Genomic DNA, 23,801 nt, shown 5'->3' with positions numbered 1-23,801 from the left:
ATATTTAAAATAAAAAAAAATTTCACGTTTATAGCATCTCCTTCGTTTGAAACAATGATTTACAGTTACGTCTTGGCAGCTACTCGAATTAAGAGCTCAATTTGTGATATGTAAAGATATTATTTCTCTGCTTTTATTATAAGATTTTGCCTATATTAATGTGTACACAGAATTGGGAGGCACGCAGTTGTAGCAAGCAGACCTTAGTTGCAACGTTCATTTCATTGGGCCTACTTTATTTGTAGTAAAAAAGACAACGTGTAAGCTAAAATAAACTGACCAAAGTAATTACGGGTATTATTTTATTTAACCAGGGTTTTAATTTAAATCGATATATTTTAGTCATCAAGTGGTTTTATATTATATTTATAGATTACTTAACGGTTCGCAAAAGCATCATAGTTATACCCGAGGTAAAATGCATTTCAAATATAATCCACACAGATGCAGCCCCCGCCCTCGGGCATTCAACGTTCTTGTGGGAAAACCGCTTGCGTTTGCAAAGCTAGAACTTTACAGGTTTCGTACAATCTACCAAAACTATATTGTTCGCAGATTATTTACGTTCCTTTATTTTTCCATCCTTTATTTTTGTTTGTTTTGTCGAAATGTCGTCGGACCACACTCCCTCGGTCTACATAAGCCTCAACAGCAACCAATCTTGCTCGAATCTCGAAGGCAAACTCTCAAGTCACGACATCAGCAACAACAATCTCCCCGACAAAGTTTCGCCTCAGAAATACGTCAAATCTGATGACGTCACAGTCACAGCTCCTATGCAAGCCACGTCATCGAGCGTCGGCAATGACGCAATACTTACGTCGACGCCGCACGTGTTTGCCCACGTCATCGGTAGTGATGACGCACTAGATGGAAGTGTTCGCAAACGGGAGAAGCTGATGTCGGTCGGCGGAATATCGAATATACCTCCGAAAATATTAGTGACCTCAGCAACTAGGAGCATTAACAATCTGGCTTCTAAAAGTACATCGTCGTGCCCAAGGTAATAAATATTTCCCAAAACCTAAATAAACCTGATTAAGTTCCGGTTTAACTACATTGTAGCCTACTTTGTAAATAAAAGAGACTAAGAGACTTTCCAGGAAAACTGGCTCTATTATTTGTGACATTATCATTGCAGTTTGTCAATGCCATTAGCCTTTGACAATTTTTGAAAAGCATATAAATCCGCCAGAGATTTTTTTCGTGATTTTCGCTTTAATTATACTTTCTCGCTTTAATTATACTCTGTATAATTTGGGCGATATGGCTTAGGTTGTGAGTTCGAATCTCACCCTTTGCCTCAAAATTGCAGTTTTTGATTATGCGAAAATCTTGGATTCCTCTAAAATACTATCCAGGGAAAACTGGCTGTATTATTTGTGACATTATCAGTGTAGTTTGTAAATGCCATTTTCCTTGTAAATTTTTAAAAAGAGAGATTCTATTCTTGAAAGTTTATAAACCTTCTGTAGTGTTTGTTGCTCGCCTAATCAAACCAATACGAACCTTTGACAATCCTACACCAAAATTACGAAGCTATTATCAACATACACTAAAATCTTTCTTGAAACTCTGGCATAAATCGATATTAAGTTCGTTGTCGTTTAATTTGCCTTAACAAGGTTATGCTGGACCAAGAAAATGCATCATTGAGGACATTTAACCGCGACAGCGGCAGTAAAACACTTTCTCAAATTTCTTTGTCGATTACTTTGTATTTTGACCTGAAACCGATTAAAAACGGCGTGCCACTACGTCATAATTTTACTTAAGTTTGAAATAAAAAGACAAAAGAAGATTTTAGATTCGAGAAGATGGCCTTTTATAGAAGCAACTTAAATAAGGATCCCCTTTAAATGGCTTGGAGTTACATTGACAAAAAAAGTTCTTATCAAAGCACACAGTAATTACTACACCGAAAAGTCATCGCAGAATCACCGAATCTGTTCATCTATGATACAAGCAGGGCAGGCTAGGAAAACAACTAGCCCGTAGTAAAGTTTAAACTCACGACTTCCGGTCATACCGGTCAGAAAGCAGCTTCAAAAGGGATAGAAATCACATTAGTTAATATATATGTGTGCGCATCTTTCACACAGTAGTTACTCGTAAGTGCGGCGCTGTTTCCTATTTTCTCACACTTGCTTCTTGCAGATCCGACAGCAAATTCGACATGACCACTCGCTCGATCCGTGACGTGATCGACGTCACAAACGGCATGACAATAAGCTACCATGACGTCACGTACAGCGTGGACATGGTACCTTCGGTGATGGATGCGGTGAAGGATTGTTGCTCTGAACGACCCAACTATTCTCCTCCGAGCCACAACAAAGGTTACAAGCGGATCCTGAGAGGCTTGAGGTGAGTATTTTTGCGTTCAGGTACTGCTTGATAGTGTTGTAATGACTTAAGTCAATAAGTGAACTTAACTGTTTTCAAATGACTTGACATAAGTCGTGTTCAATTATTGCTCCATGGAACAAGTTTTCCTTTGTCATAGTTTATGTGTTTTATTTTGATCAGTGATTTGACTTGGAGTTGACTTGCTTTAATAATAAATTGACTGGGATTTGATTTAGGCAACTGATAACTTGGCTTGGTAATTTATTTGCCATTTTTTAATATATATATTTTTTTTAATTTACTTGTTTACAGCTATCCACTGCAGATGGATAATATGTCCTGTTATTTAAAAGTCCCCCCAACATTGTATATTGTAAAGTTGAGATTCGTTATCATAAACATACTTCCATATGTAGGTTCCATATCATGACATATACCTATGCATACATAAACTTGTAGGCAGTGCAGCTTCGCAAATTTACTTCACGTTCAACGTCTTCGCATTGAACTCACTCGCCATCGCAAACTTATACCTAAATAAATAATCAAGTATAAATCAAATGACTTAGCTTGACTTGAATGGATCAGACTCAAGTCATTGAGGTAGTTTGATTACGTATATTAGCGTTTGTGAAGGAGATTGCTTGCAATATGTTACGTTTTTGTTGCTTGCAAATCAAAAAATTGCTCTTGATTGGAAGAGTTGGCCAATTTTACTAACTTATTATTTTCAAAACCAATATATTTGTGTATTTTTAGCGGTATATTCCCACCTGGTTTGAATGCTATCATGGGTCCATCTGGCAGCGGAAAATCTTCGTAAGTAGCGATTGACAGCTTTCGTTGTTCTAGGTATCAATATTAACCTTGACTTTTTGTCGTCAGACTTTTAGAAATTATATCGGGTCGACAAGACAGAAAAACGTTTCAGGGCTTGCGATTGGTCAACGAACAGCCAATGGCAGAGCACTTCGCCCGGCTGGTCGGTTTTACAAGCCAGGTAAATTAAATCATGCTTTAAAAATACAAAAAAACAGTGTATCTTTAGCTGAATTTCAAACTGCATTTAATTCAATTTAGTATGGACACAATAAACCACATAGAATATTCTATAGTACTTAAGTTGAAAAACATGTTTTAGTATAGATTTTATAGATTTCATTTTACAAAAAAACGCTATGACATTTTGCAAAGATATGAAACAGGGGCACGTGTGTCGTTTTACGCTCTTTTAATGGAGCATTTTAGATCACGTGGGCAAAATATTCGCGCTTAACAAACCATAAATTGCGTTTTGTGATACTTTGTAGCGGAAAGAATGAACGTTGAAATGACACAAATGTTTACTCGTTGTTAATTTTTTTCACAAAAGCTCTCTAAATCTACTAACAGCAAAAACTTCCAGGAGTTATAGAAATTTGTATAAATTTGCAAAGCCAAGACGGTCAAAAATTGTTTAAATATTTCAATCTGTAGGAATTTAATTAATGAATACAAACGATTCTGATTGCACATCAATTGACAAATTACAAACCAAGTCCAAAGCGAAACCTAGAAAACCTTAATCTTGTGGTTAGGGCTAGGGACTGATGGAAGTGTAACCCAGGGAATTGATGCAACTGCACTTCAAAATATTGCTTCCTAAATATAGGCTAATCATAGGAGCCGTATTACATTTTAGCCTTCAATTCATCTGTAAAATTGCTTCAGGTGAAGCTATCACTTCTTCGTGCGAGTCTTAGCTTTGTTCTCGATTTCAGGACGATATTTTAAATCCAAATCTGACAGTTCGCGAGCATCTTTATTACGCGCTTGTACTGCGCGGTCGTGGTTCACTTAACGTGGCGGAGCAACTAAGCCGTCTCGAAGAGCTCATCAACGATCTCGGACTTAAATCTTGTGAAAACGTTAAGGCAAGTAAATAATGAGATACACATGCAGACCAGACATTATAAGTCCTAAAAGCGCCTGACGTTTTTAATATTTTCGTCACTTCTCAATTTGCACGATCGCTTGTAAGGGCAGCCCTAACAGTTTTGGTTTCTCCCTTTTCGTTTGCTATTTTCAATAAATGTTACAAATGTAAAGCCTGCATCGGGACTATTAAATTTGCTATGGAAAACACTCAAAACCCTAAACGAACAAATAACTACCACAAGAACTTATATATAATTATTATTTTTATTGATACTCACTTAACTAAAATACCTTTCCTATCTTCCTTTACTGAAACCGCAGAATGCTATTCGTTATCATTCTATGTCAACAAACGTGCTTTAATAAACCAGGGCTGGGAAACGGACTCGGGACTCGACGGAGTCGGTTTGTTTTGCTGGAGTCGGACTCGGGACTCGAGTAAGACCACGTAAAACTACCCGAGTCCCGAGTCCGACGTGCGCATGCGCAGTACAAAATTCCGAAACTGATATTGCCGCTAACCGTAAAAAATAAAGGTGGAATGGAATATATGGTTACATATTTCCAATTCTGTATTGTGGTAGAAAGAATTACATGACACCTCTGTGAGTGGATTGCTGATTATCGACCTTAACTAAGTTACGTAAATGGGTAAAATAGAGGCTGTAGAGTCGGACTCGTGACTCGGACTCGGGTTTATTTTTTTAGCCGAAGTCGGATTCGGGACTCTGGTTTATTTTTAACGGCTCCGCAGCCCTTTAAACCAGTCACGTGGCTTACAGGTCGGTGATTGGTCGAGCCGAACCATATCGGGTGGCGAAAGACGAAGAACGGCCATCGGAATGGAAATGGTTGCCGCGCCCAAGATCCTCTTTCTGGACGAACCGACCAGCAAACTGGACTCGACCACCTCCCGGTCCATTGTCAGGATACTTAGGAAGTAAGCCGGAGCTGTATTATAGCTGATAATATTTCTAACATTGGAGTTGGTTTATATACAGTTTTTCGAGAATTTATATTTTGTTTTGTGTAAACAAATTTAAAGTGGCATAAATGGGTAAAGTAACTACATATTTGAAGTTCTTATGTACTGAACTTGTGGGAATAAAAGTTTTTGTCCAACTGCGAAAATGTTTTATAAACGAATGTATTGTCAAAACAAGATAACACACAGAAAACACTTAAACATGCTGTATAGCGAATTGTGAGGCTTGCAACAGGAAATGGTGGCACTTCAATCTTCTTTTATGTGTTAAGTTTTTTGGAGTCAACAAATGACGCGTTTGCTGTTTTCTATATACATAATTCAGTAAATGGCCGATCCCTGGGTTGAGATTTTTTCTGAGCTCCGACTTTGTATGTTTTTGTCGAGATTTTCATGATAACGCAGCAAACAGTATAAACATCTTGACTTTTTTATAATTAGTTTTATAATTAGTTTTTACCTCGTTTTACCAATTCCGTAACTATCGCGGTTAATTAAATCGCAGAGGAATGATACAAAGAATATGTTAGAAAGTTATTGAGAAAACGATTTAATAACCCCTAATTCAAGTAGCGTTGCACTAATTATCTTGTGCAAAACAATTTTACCTTTTAACCCGCAAATTATTGTTTTCTTATGGGGATAATCAATATGCTTCTTTTAATTTCGTTACATGAGACTGGCCGACAAAGGTCGCACCGTTGTCATTACAATTCACCAGCCCTCGTATGCCATCTACCGGATGTTCGACACGTTGACGTTGGTCGCACAAGGGAGCACTATTTACCACGGAAAGGCTGACAAGGCTCTGGAATATTTCGATAAAATTGGTATGGCGAACGCTTAAATAAAAAAATTCTTGGAGAACAGCTCGTTATAACATTGATAATAACAAAATATAATATAAATATTTGAAAAATGCTGTTGCTGCCATGAATTGTTTCACTTGTAATATTGTTCTTCCGGCAAAATTTTCGACCACAATAGTTACCGGGTAACCCATCGCTGTATCATATACCTTTTTACCAACAGGTCAAGTCTTGAATATTTCGATAAAATCGTTATGGCAAGCGCTTAATAGGAAAATGGCTTGGGGAAAAGCTCGTTATAACATTGATAATAAGAAAATAGATATCAGAGTAGTATCAGATGTAATTTGTAATTGTAGTGTAATTGAGGCATTTTCATTCTGTGTAAATTGTAGTTTGCTAAAAATTTTGGCTCAAACTGAAGAAAAAATTTATTTTCTTTGGCAAGCGATTAGACATAAACTGTTTTTCATATTTCAGCCGCAATAAAAAACTTAGTAAAGTGCAATATAGGCTGAATCTTTGTATTTTTAAAATATCTTTGTAATTGTAATTGAGATTTTAATGTAATTGTTATTGTAATGTATTTGAAACATTTAAGTGAGTAATATTGTAATTGTAATCAATCTGAATTAACGTAATTAATCCAACTCTGACAAATATAAATATTATCTTATGTTTCGAAGGTTACAAATGTGAGAAGTTCGAATCCCCCCCCAACTTTTTCATCGACATCCTTTTCTCCGCGTCTTTGTCGCCATCTAGCGTCCTAGCAACACCCCAAAATCGATCCGCTAGATCGCACTCTCTCCGTCGAAGCGCGATGCGCAACCACATGGTCACACTTTCACCCTATGACGTGTTCAACGCAACCGGGGTGTCTTCACCAACAGGTAAATCATTTTACCTGACGGTGGTCTTTAACCGGATCACTGTGGGGTTTGTGTCCTGGCATTTTTTTACTGGGTAACACCGTTTTTTTGGCCAGTGAAATATTAAACTTATTATTACTAGGGCCCGCAAAAGTAAATAAAGTTAAAATTTTTTAAGGACCTTGTATGTCAACGAATCAAACAATAAAGTTGTTTTTAGCACCTAGGGGACTGTTTCTAAGAAGTTTATAGGTTAAAATAAAGTTAAAATTTACAATAAAGTTAAAATTTTTTAATAAAGTCAAAATTTTTCAAATTCTGTTTTTTGCCAAAGTTTTTGTGTTTCTTGAGAGGAATTTTTGTAAAAATCGTCGTCGAAGCATTGTAAATCAGGAACTGCGACACAACTAAACCATATTAAGCCATAAAAGCAGGAAAAATGTCACAATTCCCACTTGGATCAGCAGTAACTTTTATCGCAAATTGCCAATTTTTTTATTTATTGTTACGTATCTTCATAAACGCGGTCTTTTCGAAGATCAGCAGTTTAGACTGACATTTTTCAATACAAAAATGCCTAAGCAAGCTAAATCTATCGCCAAAAAAAACGACGCACTTTTTATAATCCATAAAACACCTTGACTTTGCGACAAAATGTTACGTTTGGGTCTGAAATCGACAAAATATTATGTTTTTGAGTAACTGGCATCAATTCAAGGAAGAACTGTGGCCTCTAGAAACAAGCAATTTCGTTGTTTGACCCTACCTCCAAGTGGCGGCACCATCTCCCTTTGGGAATGGTTGTCCTGAGGACTGGGTCTGAACCATTACTGACACTTAAGACATTTCCGGCCTCCTTTTCAGCCAATGGGACGAAGAAGCCACTACCCCTTTACCATTTACTTACTTTTACTTTATTTACTTTCGTTTAGAAAAAAAAATAAAAAAAAGTCAAATACCATAGCTTTGGCATTAATTCTTCAATTACCATAGCTTGGGCATTAAGACTGTGAACTGTAACCAAAAAGTATTGATGTCCGTTAATATCGGATCGGGGCCGATACCTGATGATAAGTTGTAGAATCGGCACTAGCCGATATTAAAGCAATTTTTGGTCTAATAAACTGAAAGAATTACATTTGAACGTTTAATTTTTATGTTATGTGGAAAATGAACAAAGACTAATTCGAAACGTCCAAAATGCTTCCTACTTCTGTATGGGCTTTGATATTCTTATTACGTCTTACTACAACCTCCAACCATTATGCTCCAAAATGTTATATTATTTGCTTATTTGAGTAAATGACGTCATAGTAATGACGTCATATGGCATCGGATCGGATCGCGATACTTTTTGTCCGAAATATATCGTTATCGGAGTAAAATGTCAGTATTGGACATCCCTAGTGTAGTTTATTTCAATCTTGCTGCACAGCTGTTCGTTATAGGCGAATGCGTATTTTTAACGAAAAAAAAGCACGATCTGTCAAAGTGACCGCAGGCAAATGTAATGCTGGCCAACGGTATAACGAATTTCGGTTCAAATTCGCAACAACAAAATGCATCCGATTAGACGGCAATAGAGTTTGCACACATTTAAGACTTACTTTTGAACAAAATATTCGGCAACAACAAAGTCTTTATTCGTACACCAAACAAACAACATAACCCTACACATGATATAGTTTAACAGATTTTAATTTTTTGGAACCGAAGTACAAAGTGATAAGAAAATTACAGTTGTTTGTTCCAGGACGCAGCAAAAAACGTAAGGTACATCGAGTCAACTGCACCCTGTTTGCAAAAATTTCTTTAGAAAAAAACAAACATTTTATACACAACACACAAGTAAAATCGATACATTGAAAACACAACAAATGTAAGATAAAAACGAAAAATCATCTGCGACAACGCAAGTTTAGTGTAATACATTACTAACATGTTACTTGGAAACCAGCAGACGATTACCACGATAAGTTAAACAAAAATATTTTAAGACAAAAACAAAAGTTAAAAAAAAAATTAAAATTTCTGGTTTTAAGTAAAAAAAAAGACTAATTAACGAGGTTAACCACCCTTTTTGCTGAATTTCTTATTTTCCAGCTTTTTCCAACGCCATGGATATAACCACAGTCGAAGGGGCGAAAGAGCACGTGGAAATTGTGAAGCGCCTCAGACAAGCTTACTCGAAGTCCGCCCTCCGACAAAAAAACAAGCTGCTACTGGAGAAGATCAGGCGTAAAGCGCTGGTTAAAGGTATTTTGTTGGCGAGGCTGCGTCTTTTCATGTTACCTCGCTTATTTGGGTGATCCATTTATTTTTTGAGAAAATGTCGATTCGGAAAAAAATGTCGTATACTTTGGCGAGATTGAAAATAGCGAAGTTGCCCGAACATTTTCAACAATTTGACATATGGGACGCCAGGGCTGCGAAGTCGGAGTCGGGATTTGTTTCCTTTTTTTTAAATTATTAAAAACACAGTTGTAACAGCAGCATTTTTTTGACGGTTAATATTTTTTTAAAGATTTTCTCACGGAGCTGGAAGGACACAGAAGACTTCCCTTTCTCACAGAGCTGACAACTTTAACGCACCGGACCCTTAAATGTTCGCAGCGGACATTTGTTGCCATTGTACGTTGTCCAGAATTAGCTATATCAGTGTTGTTAGCAAATCATTTTGAAATGACTTCAGTTCCAGTCAAGTCAATTGAAAAATAACTCAATTACTCAGAAGTCAATTTTTTCAAAAAAATAAGTCCCAAGTCATTATTAGCACATCAACGATAAGTCATTACAAGACTGGTTTGTAAATCAAATAAATTAACGACAAATTTTAAATTAATTGACATGCTTATTACTTATTTTATTATTATATTTTGTTCTTCATAATAATAATCAAGTCAATTGAGTTGGACACAAAATTTCTATCTGGCTCTTACTAAATCATACGTTAAGCATCAGAGGGATTAATACTACTATTTACTCGCGCTTTCGATGCGATACAGACGTAGGAAGAGTGATTGCCATGAAAAAGCCGATTCTCCCTCTAGGCGTGTTTACTCCGGCAAACTGTGTTTATTTTTAGGCCTTAATTGTCTGTCTTCAGAATATATATACGATAAGTGTGGTTCATGTTCGGCTGAGGTTTGTGTTTTCTTTAGACCCTGATGAACTTGGTGGTCGGGCTTCTCTTTGGAGTTTTGTATTTCCAGCGTGACGGAAAGGAATCAAGCGTGCAGAATCGGTAGGTTTCGGGGATTGCTATGTATGAACAACACCTTTGTATTACAAATTAAAATTAGTTCTGAAAAATTTAGAATTTCTTATTAATAAATTATTAAGAATTCGGTAATTCTAATTCTAATTTAACTTGAGAAAACTCAAAATGATCTAATTCTAATCTCATTTTGAAAAATTGAAATGCTCTTAATTTAATCCTAATCTAATTTTGTAAAACTAAAATATATCTAGTTGTCCAAGTCTGCCCAAGCTACATCTTTTTCCAGGCTCGGCATGTTCTTCTATCTTTCCGTGCACGGAGTCATGGTTCCTGCAATGATCACCGCCAAAAGCTTCGTGGTCAACGAGAAGCCGCTCTACATGTGAGTGTTGTTCAACCCAAACGGCCCCGATATGCCCGAGTACGTGAGTTCGAACCTCACCGCAGGCTAGTTATACAAACAGGATGTAGAAGGCAATGTACTATGGTTGTTTGACGACTTGCTCCCCTCTGAGCCTATGTAGCTCAGTTGGTAGAGCGACGGTCCAGGTATGGCCGGAGGTCGTGAGTTCAAACCTTACCACAAGTTAGTTGTTTTGTTATTATCAGCCTGCCTAGCTTGCTAAATTACAGATTTGGTTAGCCTGTAATGGATTCTCGTGTTGTTTAACCGCTCCGGGGTTGTTGACAATATGCATAGCGGCTTGATGGACTGTTTGTGCAGTTGTTATACAAAGATTTTTTGGATTTATTTCTTTTTTCTCGTTTTTAAAAGGATACAATTAGTGGGGAAGCTTTTAAAAGGGTACAATTAGTGGGAATGCGTCAAAAAACCTTCTGGCATGCATACGTTAGGTAGACGTGAGATTTTTGGTCTTAAACAAACCAGAATGAAAAATCGTTTCTAAAAATATATATTTTCTTTAAATTTTATGATGTATAATTTTAAAGTTATTGCTATTTATCGTTTGGATGACGTCATCGCTAGAATGGGATTTTTTGCTTATTAATCAATATATCACTTGACTGTACTTATTTATTTTTATTTTTTGGTAATGTTTTTCATGATTTCAGCCACGAACGGAAAAGTGGAATGTACAGCGCTGTCACTTACTGTCTGGCCCGTTTGTGCTTAATCCTGTGCACCAGGGCTATGTCGGCTGCTGTATTCTCATGCGTTGTTTACTGGGCAACAGGTAAAACCACAGACATCGAATTAGGAATAAAACGTTTTCTTTTACAGATTTTTTTGAACAATGCGTTTTGTTATTCCGCACCATAAAAATAAGCTTAGGAACATGTCACCTCCAGTGAAATCGGAAAACAACAGCAAAATAATTTATTTTTAATATTTTCACAGATTCTTGTTTCGCATCGTATAGTATGTAAAATTTCGTGTTGGTAAATTTAATCACGTTTTATTGCAGTGTTTTTCGACCGTGTTTTGATTGCGATCCAAATGTCAAGCATATAGGTTTACTGCGAGTCTTTTAACCGAACGCAAGATATTAGCATAACGTCACGCTCATAACCAAATTGCCCAAGTCTTGTTTTACTGATTTTCAAAGTTTTTGATTCAGTCACTTCTTGCTACCATCCCCATCCATAGAAAAAGTGCTTGGGTCATTTTTAGGTCTTTTCCCACTCGATTGTGCAAAAAAATGACTTAGGCACTTTTTCTATGGATGAGGATGGCAACAAGTAATGACTTCGGCAAATCTTTGAAAATCATAAAAAAATGACTTAGGCAATTTGGTTATGAGCGTGACGATAAATATGTTCGAATTTAATTACCGTGTTGTTTATGCAATATTTTTAAATTTCACAGGAATCTTGCTCAGAACAAATCTCAATAAATCTAACGATATAAAATTACTGCAGTCGGCGACCCAACCAAATCAACGGTGGCCCTAAATTTTTTTGGGGTCGCCACTCATGGTTGAGAAACACAGCTATTTAATAAATGCAAATTTAATGAATATTAGCCACGCCTTCGTATTTTCTTAAACTCTTACTGAGAACAAATCTCCATGAATCTAACCATATAAAACCACTGCAGTCGGTGACCAAACTAAATCAAACGGCCACCCATGGCCTAATACAGTGCTTCCTAAACTTTTTTAGTTTCGTTCAGCATCTATCTCCAGATTTCATTCACCCTTGTCTCATGATATGATAAAACTATCTCGTCTATATAAAACAGCACAAAATCACTTAGTTTGTTTGGCAAGCTATCAGCCATTTCTGACGGTTTACCCTTATTCACCCCTTTTGGTTGGTTCACCCCTGCAAAAAATTTATTGACCCTGGGGTGAACCATTCACCAGATAAAGAAACACTAACTTAAGAAACCGTTCTTTATTGGTTCACCCCTGCAAAAAATTTATTGACCCTGGGGTGAACCATTCACCAGATAAAGAAACACTAACTTAAGAAACCGTTCTTTATTGGTTCACCCCTGCAAAAAATTTATTGACCCTGGGGTGAACCATTCACCAGATAAAGAAACACTAACTTAAGAAACCGTTCTTTATTGGTTCACCCCTGCAAAAATTTTATTGACCCTGGGGTGAACCATTCACCAGATTAAGAAACACTAGCTTAAGAAACCGTTCTTTATTGGTTCACCCCTTTTGGTTGGTTCACCCCTGCAAAAATTTTATTGACCCTGGGGTGAACCATTCACCAGATTAAGAAACACTAACTTAAGAAACCGTTCTTTATTGGTTCACCCCTTTTGGTTGGTTCACCCCTGCAAAAATTTTATTGACCCTGGGGTGAACCATTCACCAGATAAAGAAACACTAACTTAAGAAACCGTTCTTTATTGGTTCACCCCTGCAAAAAATTTATTGACCCTGGGGTGAACCATTCACCAGATAAAGAAACACTAACTTAAGAAACCGTTCTTTATTGGTTCACCCCTTTTGGTTGGTTCACCCCTGCAAAAATTTTATTGACCCTGGGGTGAACCATTCACCAGATTAAGAAACACTAGCTTAAGAAACCGCGCTTTATTGGTTTCACAGGTCTACGAAACGACTCTAACGCATTTCTGTTCTTCGCGTGGACTTCTTTCTCCAGCGGGATAGCTTGTGATGCCCTGTGCTTGCTGGCTGCAGTAGCATTCAGCTCCTTTAACACTGGAAGAACGTTCATAGTCCTTTACATGTCTTTGACAGCTGTAAGGATTTGAATCCTGTTTGTTAAGCCCATACGGTTCACGCAACGTATATTATATTACGCCCTACGAACAATTAATATTAACCGTAACAAACGGTTGTCAACTTAGCATATCGGCCGATAGAAAATACAAAAATAAAAATTATTGATGTTGAAAATGAATAAAGACTTATTCGAAACGTTCAAAATGCTATCTACTTCTGTATGGGCTTTGATATTCTTACTATACGTTGACTAGGACATCCAACCATTAATCTCCAAAAATGATATTACCTCTTGTTGTTTTTTGCAGGTTTTCGCCGGTTATCTCCTTGATCTTGAAAGTGCCTTTCCCTGGCTATCCTGGGTAAAGTACGTGAGCATTACAAGATACTGTTATTTGGTGAGTTTGCATTTGATTCTTACTTCACCGGATAAACTAGCTGTTGTTTAACAACTAGAACATTTATTAGCAAATGCGATTTCAATGAATTTGCCTTGAGAACAACGTGAAAATAGACTTGGTTTAGTATAGGAACATGCAACAAAAGCATAATTCAGGGAAATCAAATGTAGGCCTTTATGAAGAGATCCTTGTTAATCCCTCATATTAACTAACTATTGTAGGCATGAAAATCGTAAATTTTTTTCGACTCGCTTGTAATCTTTCAGTTCATCCGGTTTTGTTTAAATTTCTATATTCTAAACTCCAACCTGGGGGAACGACCCCTAAGGGGGTCACAAGTGGTTGTTTGGGGGGTGTAGTATTTAATAAAAAAAACTTGACTAAGTTAAGCAGCATATAAGGAACAAAAGCAACCGCCAGTCTAACATTTGTGTTTGTGTGGCTTTCGCTGCTGTGAACCAGTCGTGTTTATGACGTCACATTACACTTTTCAATTAATGAATCAAGCGTAGCTTCAGTCCAGTAAAAATGAATGGACGCTCAAACCGTAACTTTAGCATTTTTAGCCAAATTTCAATACAAATCGGTCTAGATTTTTTTCTGGTTTTATGTATCATACACTATAATGGGTTCGCGCAAGTTATCGAAAACTCAATAGGGATCGCGAGTCAGAAATCCAAACCCAACAGTTCTGTTTCTGAAAACAGTCTTTGGGGGCTCGGAGTGACACAATCTATTTGTGTGTTTTTAAAATTCAACAGGCTTGGGTCCTCAACGAGTATTCCGGTGCTTTCCCTGTCCCCTGCCCGGGAATGGTGACTCCGGCGCGGAAAACGCATGCGGTCAAGGTCATGTCACGCATCGCTAACGTCGGGAAGACCGGTCGTTTCAAGGTCAACGTCACCACGTGGTAGGCCAATTTGAAACCTTGTTTTGTGTGTGTGTCAGTTTTTGCTGAAAAAAGAAAAAAAAACGAGCAATACTATATTCGTGAATTCGACGACGAAAAAAATATGATACTGGTCAGGCTATAAGCCTTAGGCCCTGGAAAAATTCGGCTACTTAATTTTTTTGAGGTTAAGATGTTAGTTAGAGGTGTCGATGACATCATTCATACGTTTGCTAGCTGAAAGGCTAGGAAAATAGGAAAACTTACATTCAATACATGTTTTTATCTTATTGTAGTTGATAATTTCAATTTGTCATGTATGTATTTTAATTACTTTTTGTAGCTTGGTTTGCAAAATTAGCCATTTTCTTGCAGATAGCCTTAGGCCCTTAAACAGCAACATGATTCTTTAATTGTATATTATTGACAATTAGCACCTTCAAGCCTGGTGACTCTTTGCTCCCCCAAGTGGTTGGAAAAGACCAGTTCCTGATGACGTCACCATGGCTCAACAACGCCATCATGATCTCCATGGCAACCCTTTTGTTTCTGCTTTCTTTTCGCCAAATGAGCAAGTTGAAATGACTGTTTTGAGAATCGAATGAAATTAAATAGCTGTACAAGAATCTGTTTAGTTACGTTATGTCTATTTATGAATGTAGATTCAGTTTTTAGATATTGTCAATTTTTTTTATATTACTGGACTTAGTTCAAATCTTACCAGAGCGACCAAATAGGATTTATTGCAAAATTGTCTACATTTTTACACGTCGTAGGCTAACATCGCAAAACCTCTCGAACAAACTATCGAACGGAATCTGGGATGATACAGCATTATTACGAAATACCGTTTTCGGACAATTTACGTGATTTAAAACAGTGTCAAGATGATTACGTCGTGCAAGCCTATTCTTATGCATCATCGTATTTAGTTGGAAATCAACACCAAATGTAGGGATGTCCGAATCTTTGTGTTATATTTCGATAGCGATATCCATTTTTGAGGTTAAGATGTTAGTTAAGAGGTTCAGTTCGAAAACTACAGCCGTCCCCGATTTGATGCCAGACTACGCATTTTTTGTGGCGAGATAACCAGGGTGTGTTTATAATCAAAGATATTAGGCATTATATTTTAAGTTTTAAAAAATGCGACACATGGAGTCCCCAAAAACGGCAGAATTTTATTTCTTTTGGTGAGAAAAGCGGTACAAAATATAGAAACACAAAACGCGGCAAATAATCGAGAAACAAAAGCACCAGATTCTCCCAAACAACTGCCGAAGCAATGTCCAAAACTTTTTTTTTAATTAAAATGCACAACATTCTGCGAATTTCGAATACATTGCAACAGAATGCGGGGGTTTGCTTGGATCCAAATATCCAACAACAATTTTAATCGCTATGTTAAACATTTGCTCTTCAACAGCTGCAACTCTAATCCAGGGTTAACCAAACTTTTTCCATAAATGGCTAAATTATCGTAGGTCCTGGCCTTTTTGGGGCGGATATCAGTTAGGACTTGCGATCGCGGAGCGGGTAGAACGTTTTCTGTCAAACTCTATTAACTTGATTATCGTTGAAAAAAGGAAATATAATAAATAGCACAATGAAAACTGTGGATAGCCCTAATAAATAGTTTCACATTGAGAATTTTCTTAAATGTTAGGTTTGAATTGTGTTGAACAACAGTAAAACCGTACTTCATCTTCATTCAGAATTTCGCGGGCCGGATTAATTGACCCGACGGGCCGTACTTTAGTGACCGCTGATTTAAACCATTTCCGCTGTTCTCTAAGGAAACTGAAAAGAGTGTAGACTGTAGAGAGTGCCCGAGATAGATTTTACGAAGTCGACTCTTGGCTTGCGCTTGAAACCGGTGTTGGCTTCTTCTTTTTTTTGGTCTTCTTAAACCTAAAGCCTTTAAAATGCTTGCGGATCGTGTGATGCTTTATCCTTTCCTCGCTGTCTGATCTATAATTGTGGTAAAAGTATTTAAATCCACCAAAATAGATGTACAGTAGAAAAATGTTGGTTCATAGCCGTATTTGTCTAATTCTAAAAATCAAGTGGCACTGTTTACCGACGGAGTGTATTAAAAGCTTGACAAGCTTTTGCAAAATTGTGCTGTGTGAGGTTTTTAACATTGCCTTTTTTTCGTTACACAGAGCTACCTGATTTTCTAAAAGTGTAAACCAATATGGAAACATGGAAGAATACTACAAATTCACTTTATAAAAGTGTGAATAGATACTTTGGCAATAGAATATATTTGGAAACCCAGTTGTTCTGACAAGTATTACTATAAAGCAGTGTTTCTTAACCTTTTTTACTCGGGGGAGCACCTAGAGACGTATAAAGACATGGCGGCGCACCTTGCGAGCGAAGCGAGCGCGAAATTTTTTAGGTGTACCCGTATTTCTCTTGAATGGCTTGCAATTTTTTTATTATATGGGTTTTATAGTTGCATATTTTTAAAGGGACTTCAGCCTTCAAGACTAAAAACGATATTTTGTCCATTTAAGACTTATTCCGATTAATTTTGGACTTGTTATGACATGTTTAGGTCTTATCTAGACTATTTTAAATATTATTCTGTCGTGGTCATTGATGTGAATTTGGCGTTATTATGTCGCTGGTCTTAATAGGCCTACTACGGTAGCCTATTATAGATTAATTATCTGATTTAGATATTGTTGCTTTGTAGGTCTTATTGCGTTTTCTACTTTAAAGGCTTGTGGAATCAATAAGCTAAGCTTAATAGGAAAGTAAAAAATATATGTTTTATACAATAGGACCGACGTTATTTTTTCATTTTGCTTGCGGCGCACCTGGCAGCCTTCCATGGCGCACCAGTTGAGAAACGCTGCTATAAAGTATAACGTAATGCTATATTATAGTTAATGCTAAAACAATTTTTCCTGCCCCGTGAAAATTTCAACACTTCGAAAAAAGTATTAAATATGCGACAAAGGCATCGCTAACCTGAAACCACAAATCCCACACACAAAGGCATTTGCTTCGTTGCAAGGGCCAATATGCTCTTCCAAAAGTCGGTTGTCTGCGAACGACTTGGAACACTGGGCGCATGTGAACGGCTTATCACCAGAGTGGGTAAAATTTTTGTGTTCCTTCAATTTTGACTTAAAATAGGTTGAAAAGTCGCAGCTTGCACATTGAAGTAACTTGTATCTGCACAGAGAAAATCGGGTCGCATTTAGTGTGTGACAAAATAGCTTCTTAAAGGTACAAGTTGGGTGCAGAAGTGAAATCGCTATTTTAGGTAGTTTCTATAAAATAACGGCAGTTGTCATAAGACAGGAGTCACAAACTAACGCCTGCGGACCAGATCCGGCCAACCTATTTTTCTTTCAAGTGGCATGCTTTCCAAATAATCCTAAAATATTGTAATTAAAACGTTATTAACGGAAAATTTTGGCCGTTTTTTTTTTTTTGTAAAATTTAAAGATTTTTTTTTAAATATTTGTTTTATAATTCTCTTGTTTTATAATAATTAAGTCCAATTAGCTGAGTACAAATTTGTATGTCTGGCCGGCGACTGCATGTCGTTTTATATGGCTCTTTGTGAAAACAGTTTGTTGACCCGTGTTCTAAAACATAGATTTGTCTAAATTAGTTGTCCATAAAAAATGCAATCATAACATGGTTAATTTTTCTTCAACAGAATAAACAAATCAACTTGGTCATCTGTCTTTACCCACTAAAAAGAACATTTTACCAATACTACAAGACTAGAAATATTTTAATTTAAAGCAATTATAACAATTACTGTGTCATATATTATCATGACTTGACATGGTAATATACACCAAAAACAGCTCCTCTGGTAATTGTAATTGTTAACCAACGTTTCGGCAACCTATGCAAGCCTCCGAAACGTTGGTTAACAATTACAATTACCAGAGGAGCTGTTTTTGATTTATATGACTTGACATGTTAATAGCTTTTTATGCGAAAGGCGTATTATAGTAGAACAGTGGTTCTTGACCTTTGGTAACCTGTTGTACCCCTATGTTATTCTGCAAGCGTTCGCCGAACCCCAAATTTTCCCTCAGTATTAGTTTCTTCCTCCTAGCAGCTGAAACTAGGCATAATCAAATTATTAACTTGCACTTATATATGTTAAATTGGCCAAATCTCAACTCGTAACTTTACATGACACCACATGAAAAAAGATTCAAATATAGCTTGAAATAACAGCATTTATGTTTCGATTTCGTGGAACCCTTAAAACAGCTGCGTCGAACCCCAAGGGTTCGATCGAACCCTGGTTAAGAACCACTGTAGTAGAAGGTTACCTACTTAGCAGGTATTTCTCCATGCACTTTGTTCATGTGCAATAAAAGCAAGCTTTTAGTTCGCCTGCTTGAGTTGCATTTCTTGAAGGGACACTTATGCTGGGCCACAGTGTAGTGAAATTTTCTGAAAATGAAAGAATGTCACATAAATTGGCAAAAACACAGGTAAAAATAAACCAACTTACAAGATATGAAGGCGGATATGTTCTGGTGTTCGACTGGCATATCCACAATGGTGGCATTTTATTTTTGGTCGCACTTCTTTAATCACTAAAACAAAGATTTAAATTAACACCAGTGTTGTAAACAAGTCATTTTGAAATGAATTAAGTCTCTGTCAAGTCATTGGAAAAATAACTCTGATCCAGGTCAAGTGTATTGTAAATAATACAGTACAACACTTTGGTTGCCCAAGTTAAGTTCAATCAAGTTTATTAAGAGCATTTCAACCTCAAGTTAAGTCATTAGCATAGAAATAAAACAACTAAAAAAAAAATTATTTGACAAGAGGAGTTACAAGTCATTTGCCAAAACACTTAAATAAAGTCGTGTCATATTGCCCGGTAAAGTCATTGACTGACAAGTCATTACAACACTGATTAACACACACACACAATATATATATATATATAAAACATTGATATATTAAACAAATGTTGTTTTATAACTGCATGAAAATAAACTAGCACAACAAACTTACTACTTGGATAAACAGTTCCATTATTATTTGAAACAGTGGTAACATCAATATACTGGGACTCCATTCCATCCAGAAAACAAGCTCACTGATTCTGGAGTAATTTGTAAAAAATAGTCAATTTTAATGGGTAACACTAATTTACGGAATGATGAATGGTCGGAATGCTCACAGTATTATTATTAAATATAATAACACTTGATCCACCTTCACCCAAACGCTAACCCCACCCCAACCCAAATATTCTGCGTTGGTTTAATAATTGTTTTAATGGGGTAACACTTAACTTAGTGAGCATTCCGACCATTGATCATTCCGTAAATTAGTATTACCCATTTTAATTCAGTGAAGCAGTGCGCATTTTTTTGGAATAAATCTCATTTAAATTAATAAAACCCTGCGTTGTGTAAAAAAAATAAATTAAAATACACATTGTTAAATATGTTATAAAAATTTGTATTATGTCCTACAAATACATCAAACATACCTTAAATTTCCCACATTGTCGACAAACACCCAGCATTACAAATCTTTAGCAACACAAAAATACAAGGTAAGTTTTTATTTTTTTAATTCATTTATTAGCCTTAGTACATTATTGCTTACATTGATAGGGTTAATTATACAGATACCATAAAAGTACAACTTGTATTTTTTAAACATTCTCTTTAAAGTACCTAAAGAATGATTGGCAGTTTCAGGCAACAGGAATATGAAAATATACATTTCTTCAGGATGTCTGCACAAAAAAGTACAATTGCAAACACACAAAACAACATGATATTATAGCCACAACATTCAACAACTATTACATTAAATAGTAATTTTACAGATTATGTAATTATTATTGAAACAACAAAAAAATTACAAAAACAAATGCACCTAAAGTCATGATTTAAAAGTTATTCATGTTAAACTTTGTATTGACACTTAATGGGGTGGCAGATTTCATTGGTAAGTTGTGGTTATATTGCTGAAGTCGTAAAAACCTTTGCTTTGGTAGCCAACTTAGCCTATGAACATTTTTTCTACTTTGTGGCAAGACAACAATGCAAAATGAATTTTAGATCTCATATCGTTAAAAAAAATGGGCCATTGCAAAATGAAACGGGTTAGTACAAGTATGTATAAAAATGGTAGTATTTGTTCAGCAAACCATGCATAGCATTGTAATACAACCAGACAAAAATCACTTAAAAACTTAAACCAATGGCAAGACCTATAATTGCCAAAACAACAATCACAATAACAGCGCAAATGATCTTTTTTTTCCTGGACGAAGATTGTTTTTCAGCCGCTTGTACAAGCTGAGTGTTTGCATGCACAACTCTTTCTTCAGTTTTAGTAACATTGGTTTCAATGCTGTCAATCATTTCACCTTGCTCCTCCACCATTGAGGCAAGATCTTTGAAGATCTGATTGACATCCATGATGTCACTTTCTAGCTGTCTTAAAGCGTCTTCTCTTTCTTTAATGTCCTCCAGCTGTGCAGCGGACATATCAGCTTGCTGCTGTAGTTGGTGTGTCTCCGAGGTGTATTGCAGTGCCTCACCACCGGGGGAGTACTGTCCACTGCTTTCTGCGCGTACCTTTGCCACATACTGCCTTTCTTTTTCCATAGCATCAGTTTCGGCAGCTCGAAAGGCATCAAGCATACCTTTAAAATCCGAAGTCAGACGGTCATTTTGTATTTTTTGCTGCATTTGCTCTGAAGAAGGGGCGACTGCAACTAGATCTCGAAGCTTTTTTAGGTTTTGCGCTGTTGTTTTTGCCAGCGTGCTTGTCGCTTTATTTTTTTCATGAAGCCTGTCCCTGATTTGTGGCGTGTCTTGTGCTGTTCCAAGCTGGTCTGTGGTTCGTTTGATGTCTTGAACATTGATGCCAATTTTCTTGATGTTGGTTTTTGCCACATGGGTAAGCCTAGTGTAGTCAGCTTGGGAATATTGCACTGTACTTGTCATTGCAATGTCTTCTTCTTGGGTTAGACCTTGAGTTTCCTGCAGATCGCCATGTCCATAAGACATTGTGTTTTACCTTAAAAGTCTACCCTGCTAGGATCACAAGCTATTTAGTGTTAAACAGATTTTATAGTAGGCTTTAGCATGTCAAATTGTTAATATTTACATTCAGCAAATATTCTGACATTGCTACCAGGCAGAGTATACTAAAATTAATTTCTTCTGGTATATATTTGTTTGTCCAACATTTTTGGCTTTTTATGTGTGTCATTCACTGATGAAGTCTTTCTGAATAGTTAGCCGAAACAATGTAATAAATAAATCACAAAATTGGCTTTCGTTTAAAGTTAGTAGAAATACAAGTGTTTTCACTGTGGTCTATATCAGGGGTAACTAAACTTTTTTTACATAAAGGGCTACAAACTGTAAAATATGACCACCCCATTTTCTCTAACTTAAATAACTTGAGAATCGTGAAGTAAACAAAATATAGTTAACTGTGCAAAAAATAAATTTTTGTACAGTTTAAAATTTAATCACAATTTAGTATAGATTTCCATCTGACGAATTTTAACTGGACTTCATCTCCATTAAAAGATACCTCGGCATCTTTCTTTAGTAAAAATATCTGGCACTGGTCTAGAATCCTACCACATTTTCGGGCGCTCTTTCATTATTGTACGTAAAAATTAATAAAAAAAAAATTTTCCGCAAATGCCGCATACCACAACACATATTGTTTGGGTTAGGGTGCGGGTTAGCGTTTGGTTTAGGGTGGGTCAAGTTATTATTAATAATAAACATAATATTACTTGACCCATCTCACCCAAACGCTAACCCAAACAATATGCGTTGTGGTATGCGGTATTATTATTTTTTTTTTTGCATAACTTTTCACGTACAATAGTGAAAGAGCGCCCATTTTCGTCTGGGGCTTTATAACATTATGTGGGTTGGGATGCGAGTTAGCGTAAACGCAACCTTGGGTTTGTGAGGGTCAAGTATTATTAGCTCCAAGCATTCCTGTTTAGGTTTTGATTACTGACATGTTACGAAACACTGACATATGGAATGACACCAAGTTGTTTACCAAATCGGTTTTAATTAATTACAACCAAGAGTAACTAACGCCCTGAGGACTGTCATGCATGAACTTTAGATTGAAAAAAGGCTCCGAATTTGTGCCGCCATTTTTTTTTTTTTAAACACGTATTTGGATATAATTTGTGACTTTTTTTAAAGATATAATCTTGACAAAAAAGACGTTGGGCTAAATAAAACTTGTAACGAACTTAAGGGTTTAATGAAACAATAATTCTATAGAACTACATTACAACTTGAATTTGAATGCTTGACACAAAATGGCTACTATTTAAGGCTAAAATAATTAACAAAAGGTAATTTATAAAAAAAAGAAACAAGATAATCAAAGAATCAATTTATAGCTTGTCGCTGGACTCGAGACAACTTCTTATTCTAAATATAACCTACAGTTTTTGTTAACAAATACATTATCGATCAATGTTCGATAGAAGGAATATGCTGCCAATGTTGTTGGATTACATAAAGATATACTCCACGGAAACTTCATCTTGGACACCAAGCCTTATTTCCTCGATTCCAGCAGATTGTAAGTTTATTCTTCTTCCATTTTGTTGTAACAACTACAGTTATGTGCATAACTTTTAAAATGGTTGGCTTTATAGTTACACAAGACCGACTTTATGTAAACTATGCCTATTTTTAAGCATTGTGGACCATAGCCCTTTCTCTGTTAGCTGACTAGCTGTAGGTCCTACCTCTAAACCACTGGGTAAAGGAGTGATTCCCCCAAACTGTGTGTTCGAGACATTGTCAAGTGTGCCGCGAAACTTTTTGTAATTTTACAAAATAAGTTAGTAGGGCTATAACCTATAAACATACGCCCAAGCATTTTAGACTTAAATACGCATTATCCATTACAAATTTTATACTATGGGGACATTTACATATAGTTTGTCCTGTGTTAAGGGCAATTGTAAAATTATTCTATTGTTGTTCTGTTGAAACTTTGCCGCGAAATATTTAAGATTTTTAAGTGTGACCCAAGCTAAAAAGGTTTGAAAACCTCCGGTGTAAAGCATAAATTTGCCTGGAACATCAAACGCTGCCGATTTATCAACGCGCGACGAAATCATGTATTGGCAAGAAAACAATTTCGCGAACAAAAAAAAACACGAAA

General features: G+C 36.4%; 3 protein-coding genes across 4 annotated transcripts; 1 reads left to right on the top strand and 2 right to left on the bottom strand.

Moving 5' to 3' along the window:
- Positions 1 to 608: 608 nt before the first annotated feature.
- On the top strand, positions 609 to 15,194 carry LOC146170325 (broad substrate specificity ATP-binding cassette transporter ABCG2-like). Its single transcript, XM_083388274.1, has 17 exons — positions 609 to 1,003; positions 2,158 to 2,367; positions 3,109 to 3,168; positions 3,235 to 3,349; positions 4,110 to 4,262; positions 5,049 to 5,206; positions 5,930 to 6,081; positions 6,747 to 6,953; positions 9,036 to 9,219; positions 9,488 to 9,563; positions 10,094 to 10,176; positions 10,439 to 10,534; positions 11,227 to 11,348; positions 13,182 to 13,336; positions 13,628 to 13,717; positions 14,482 to 14,630; positions 15,044 to 15,194. Exons 1-17 carry the CDS (start codon positions 609 to 611, stop codon positions 15,192 to 15,194), a joined length of 2,556 nt encoding a protein of 851 aa, XP_083244400.1.
- A 576-nt stretch (positions 15,195 to 15,770) lies between these two features.
- LOC146170324 (zinc finger protein 711-like) lies at positions 15,771 to 20,817 on the bottom strand. 2 transcript variants are annotated; one of them, XM_083380668.1, is made up of 7 exons: positions 20,300 to 20,817; positions 20,110 to 20,152; positions 19,626 to 19,716; positions 19,111 to 19,195; positions 18,930 to 19,049; positions 17,592 to 17,798; positions 15,771 to 16,580 (listed from the first exon to the last, which is right to left on the bottom strand). In XM_083380668.1, the coding sequence occupies exons 3-7, from the start codon at positions 19,687 to 19,689 to the stop codon at positions 16,451 to 16,453; spliced, it is 606 nt and encodes a 201-aa protein (XP_083236794.1). In that variant the 5' UTR covers positions 19,690 to 19,716; positions 20,110 to 20,152; positions 20,300 to 20,817; the 3' UTR covers positions 15,771 to 16,450. The 2 variants fall into 2 exon arrangements, with proteins under 2 accessions (XP_083236794.1, XP_083236801.1); XM_083380675.1 differs by lacking the exons at positions 20,110 to 20,152; positions 20,300 to 20,817 and having other exon boundaries at positions 19,626 to 19,870.
- Positions 18,370 to 21,676, bottom strand: LOC146170323 (syntaxin-7-like). Its single transcript, XM_083380658.1, has 2 exons — positions 20,842 to 21,676; positions 18,370 to 18,395 (listed from the first exon to the last, which is right to left on the bottom strand). Exons 1-2 carry the CDS (start codon positions 21,644 to 21,646, stop codon positions 18,370 to 18,372), a joined length of 831 nt encoding a protein of 276 aa, XP_083236784.1. The 5' UTR covers positions 21,647 to 21,676.
- Between the last annotated feature and the right edge of the window lie 2,125 nt (positions 21,677 to 23,801).

The sequence above is a fragment of the Ascidiella aspersa genome, chromosome 1 (assembly GCF_963924565.1).
Source record: "Ascidiella aspersa chromosome 1, kaAscAspe10.2, whole genome shotgun sequence".
Classification (NCBI taxonomy): Eukaryota; Metazoa; Chordata; class Ascidiacea; order Phlebobranchia; family Ascidiidae; genus Ascidiella; species Ascidiella aspersa.
The sequence above is the reverse complement of the archived record's forward strand: the minus strand, read 5'-3'. Positions and strand labels throughout refer to the sequence as shown.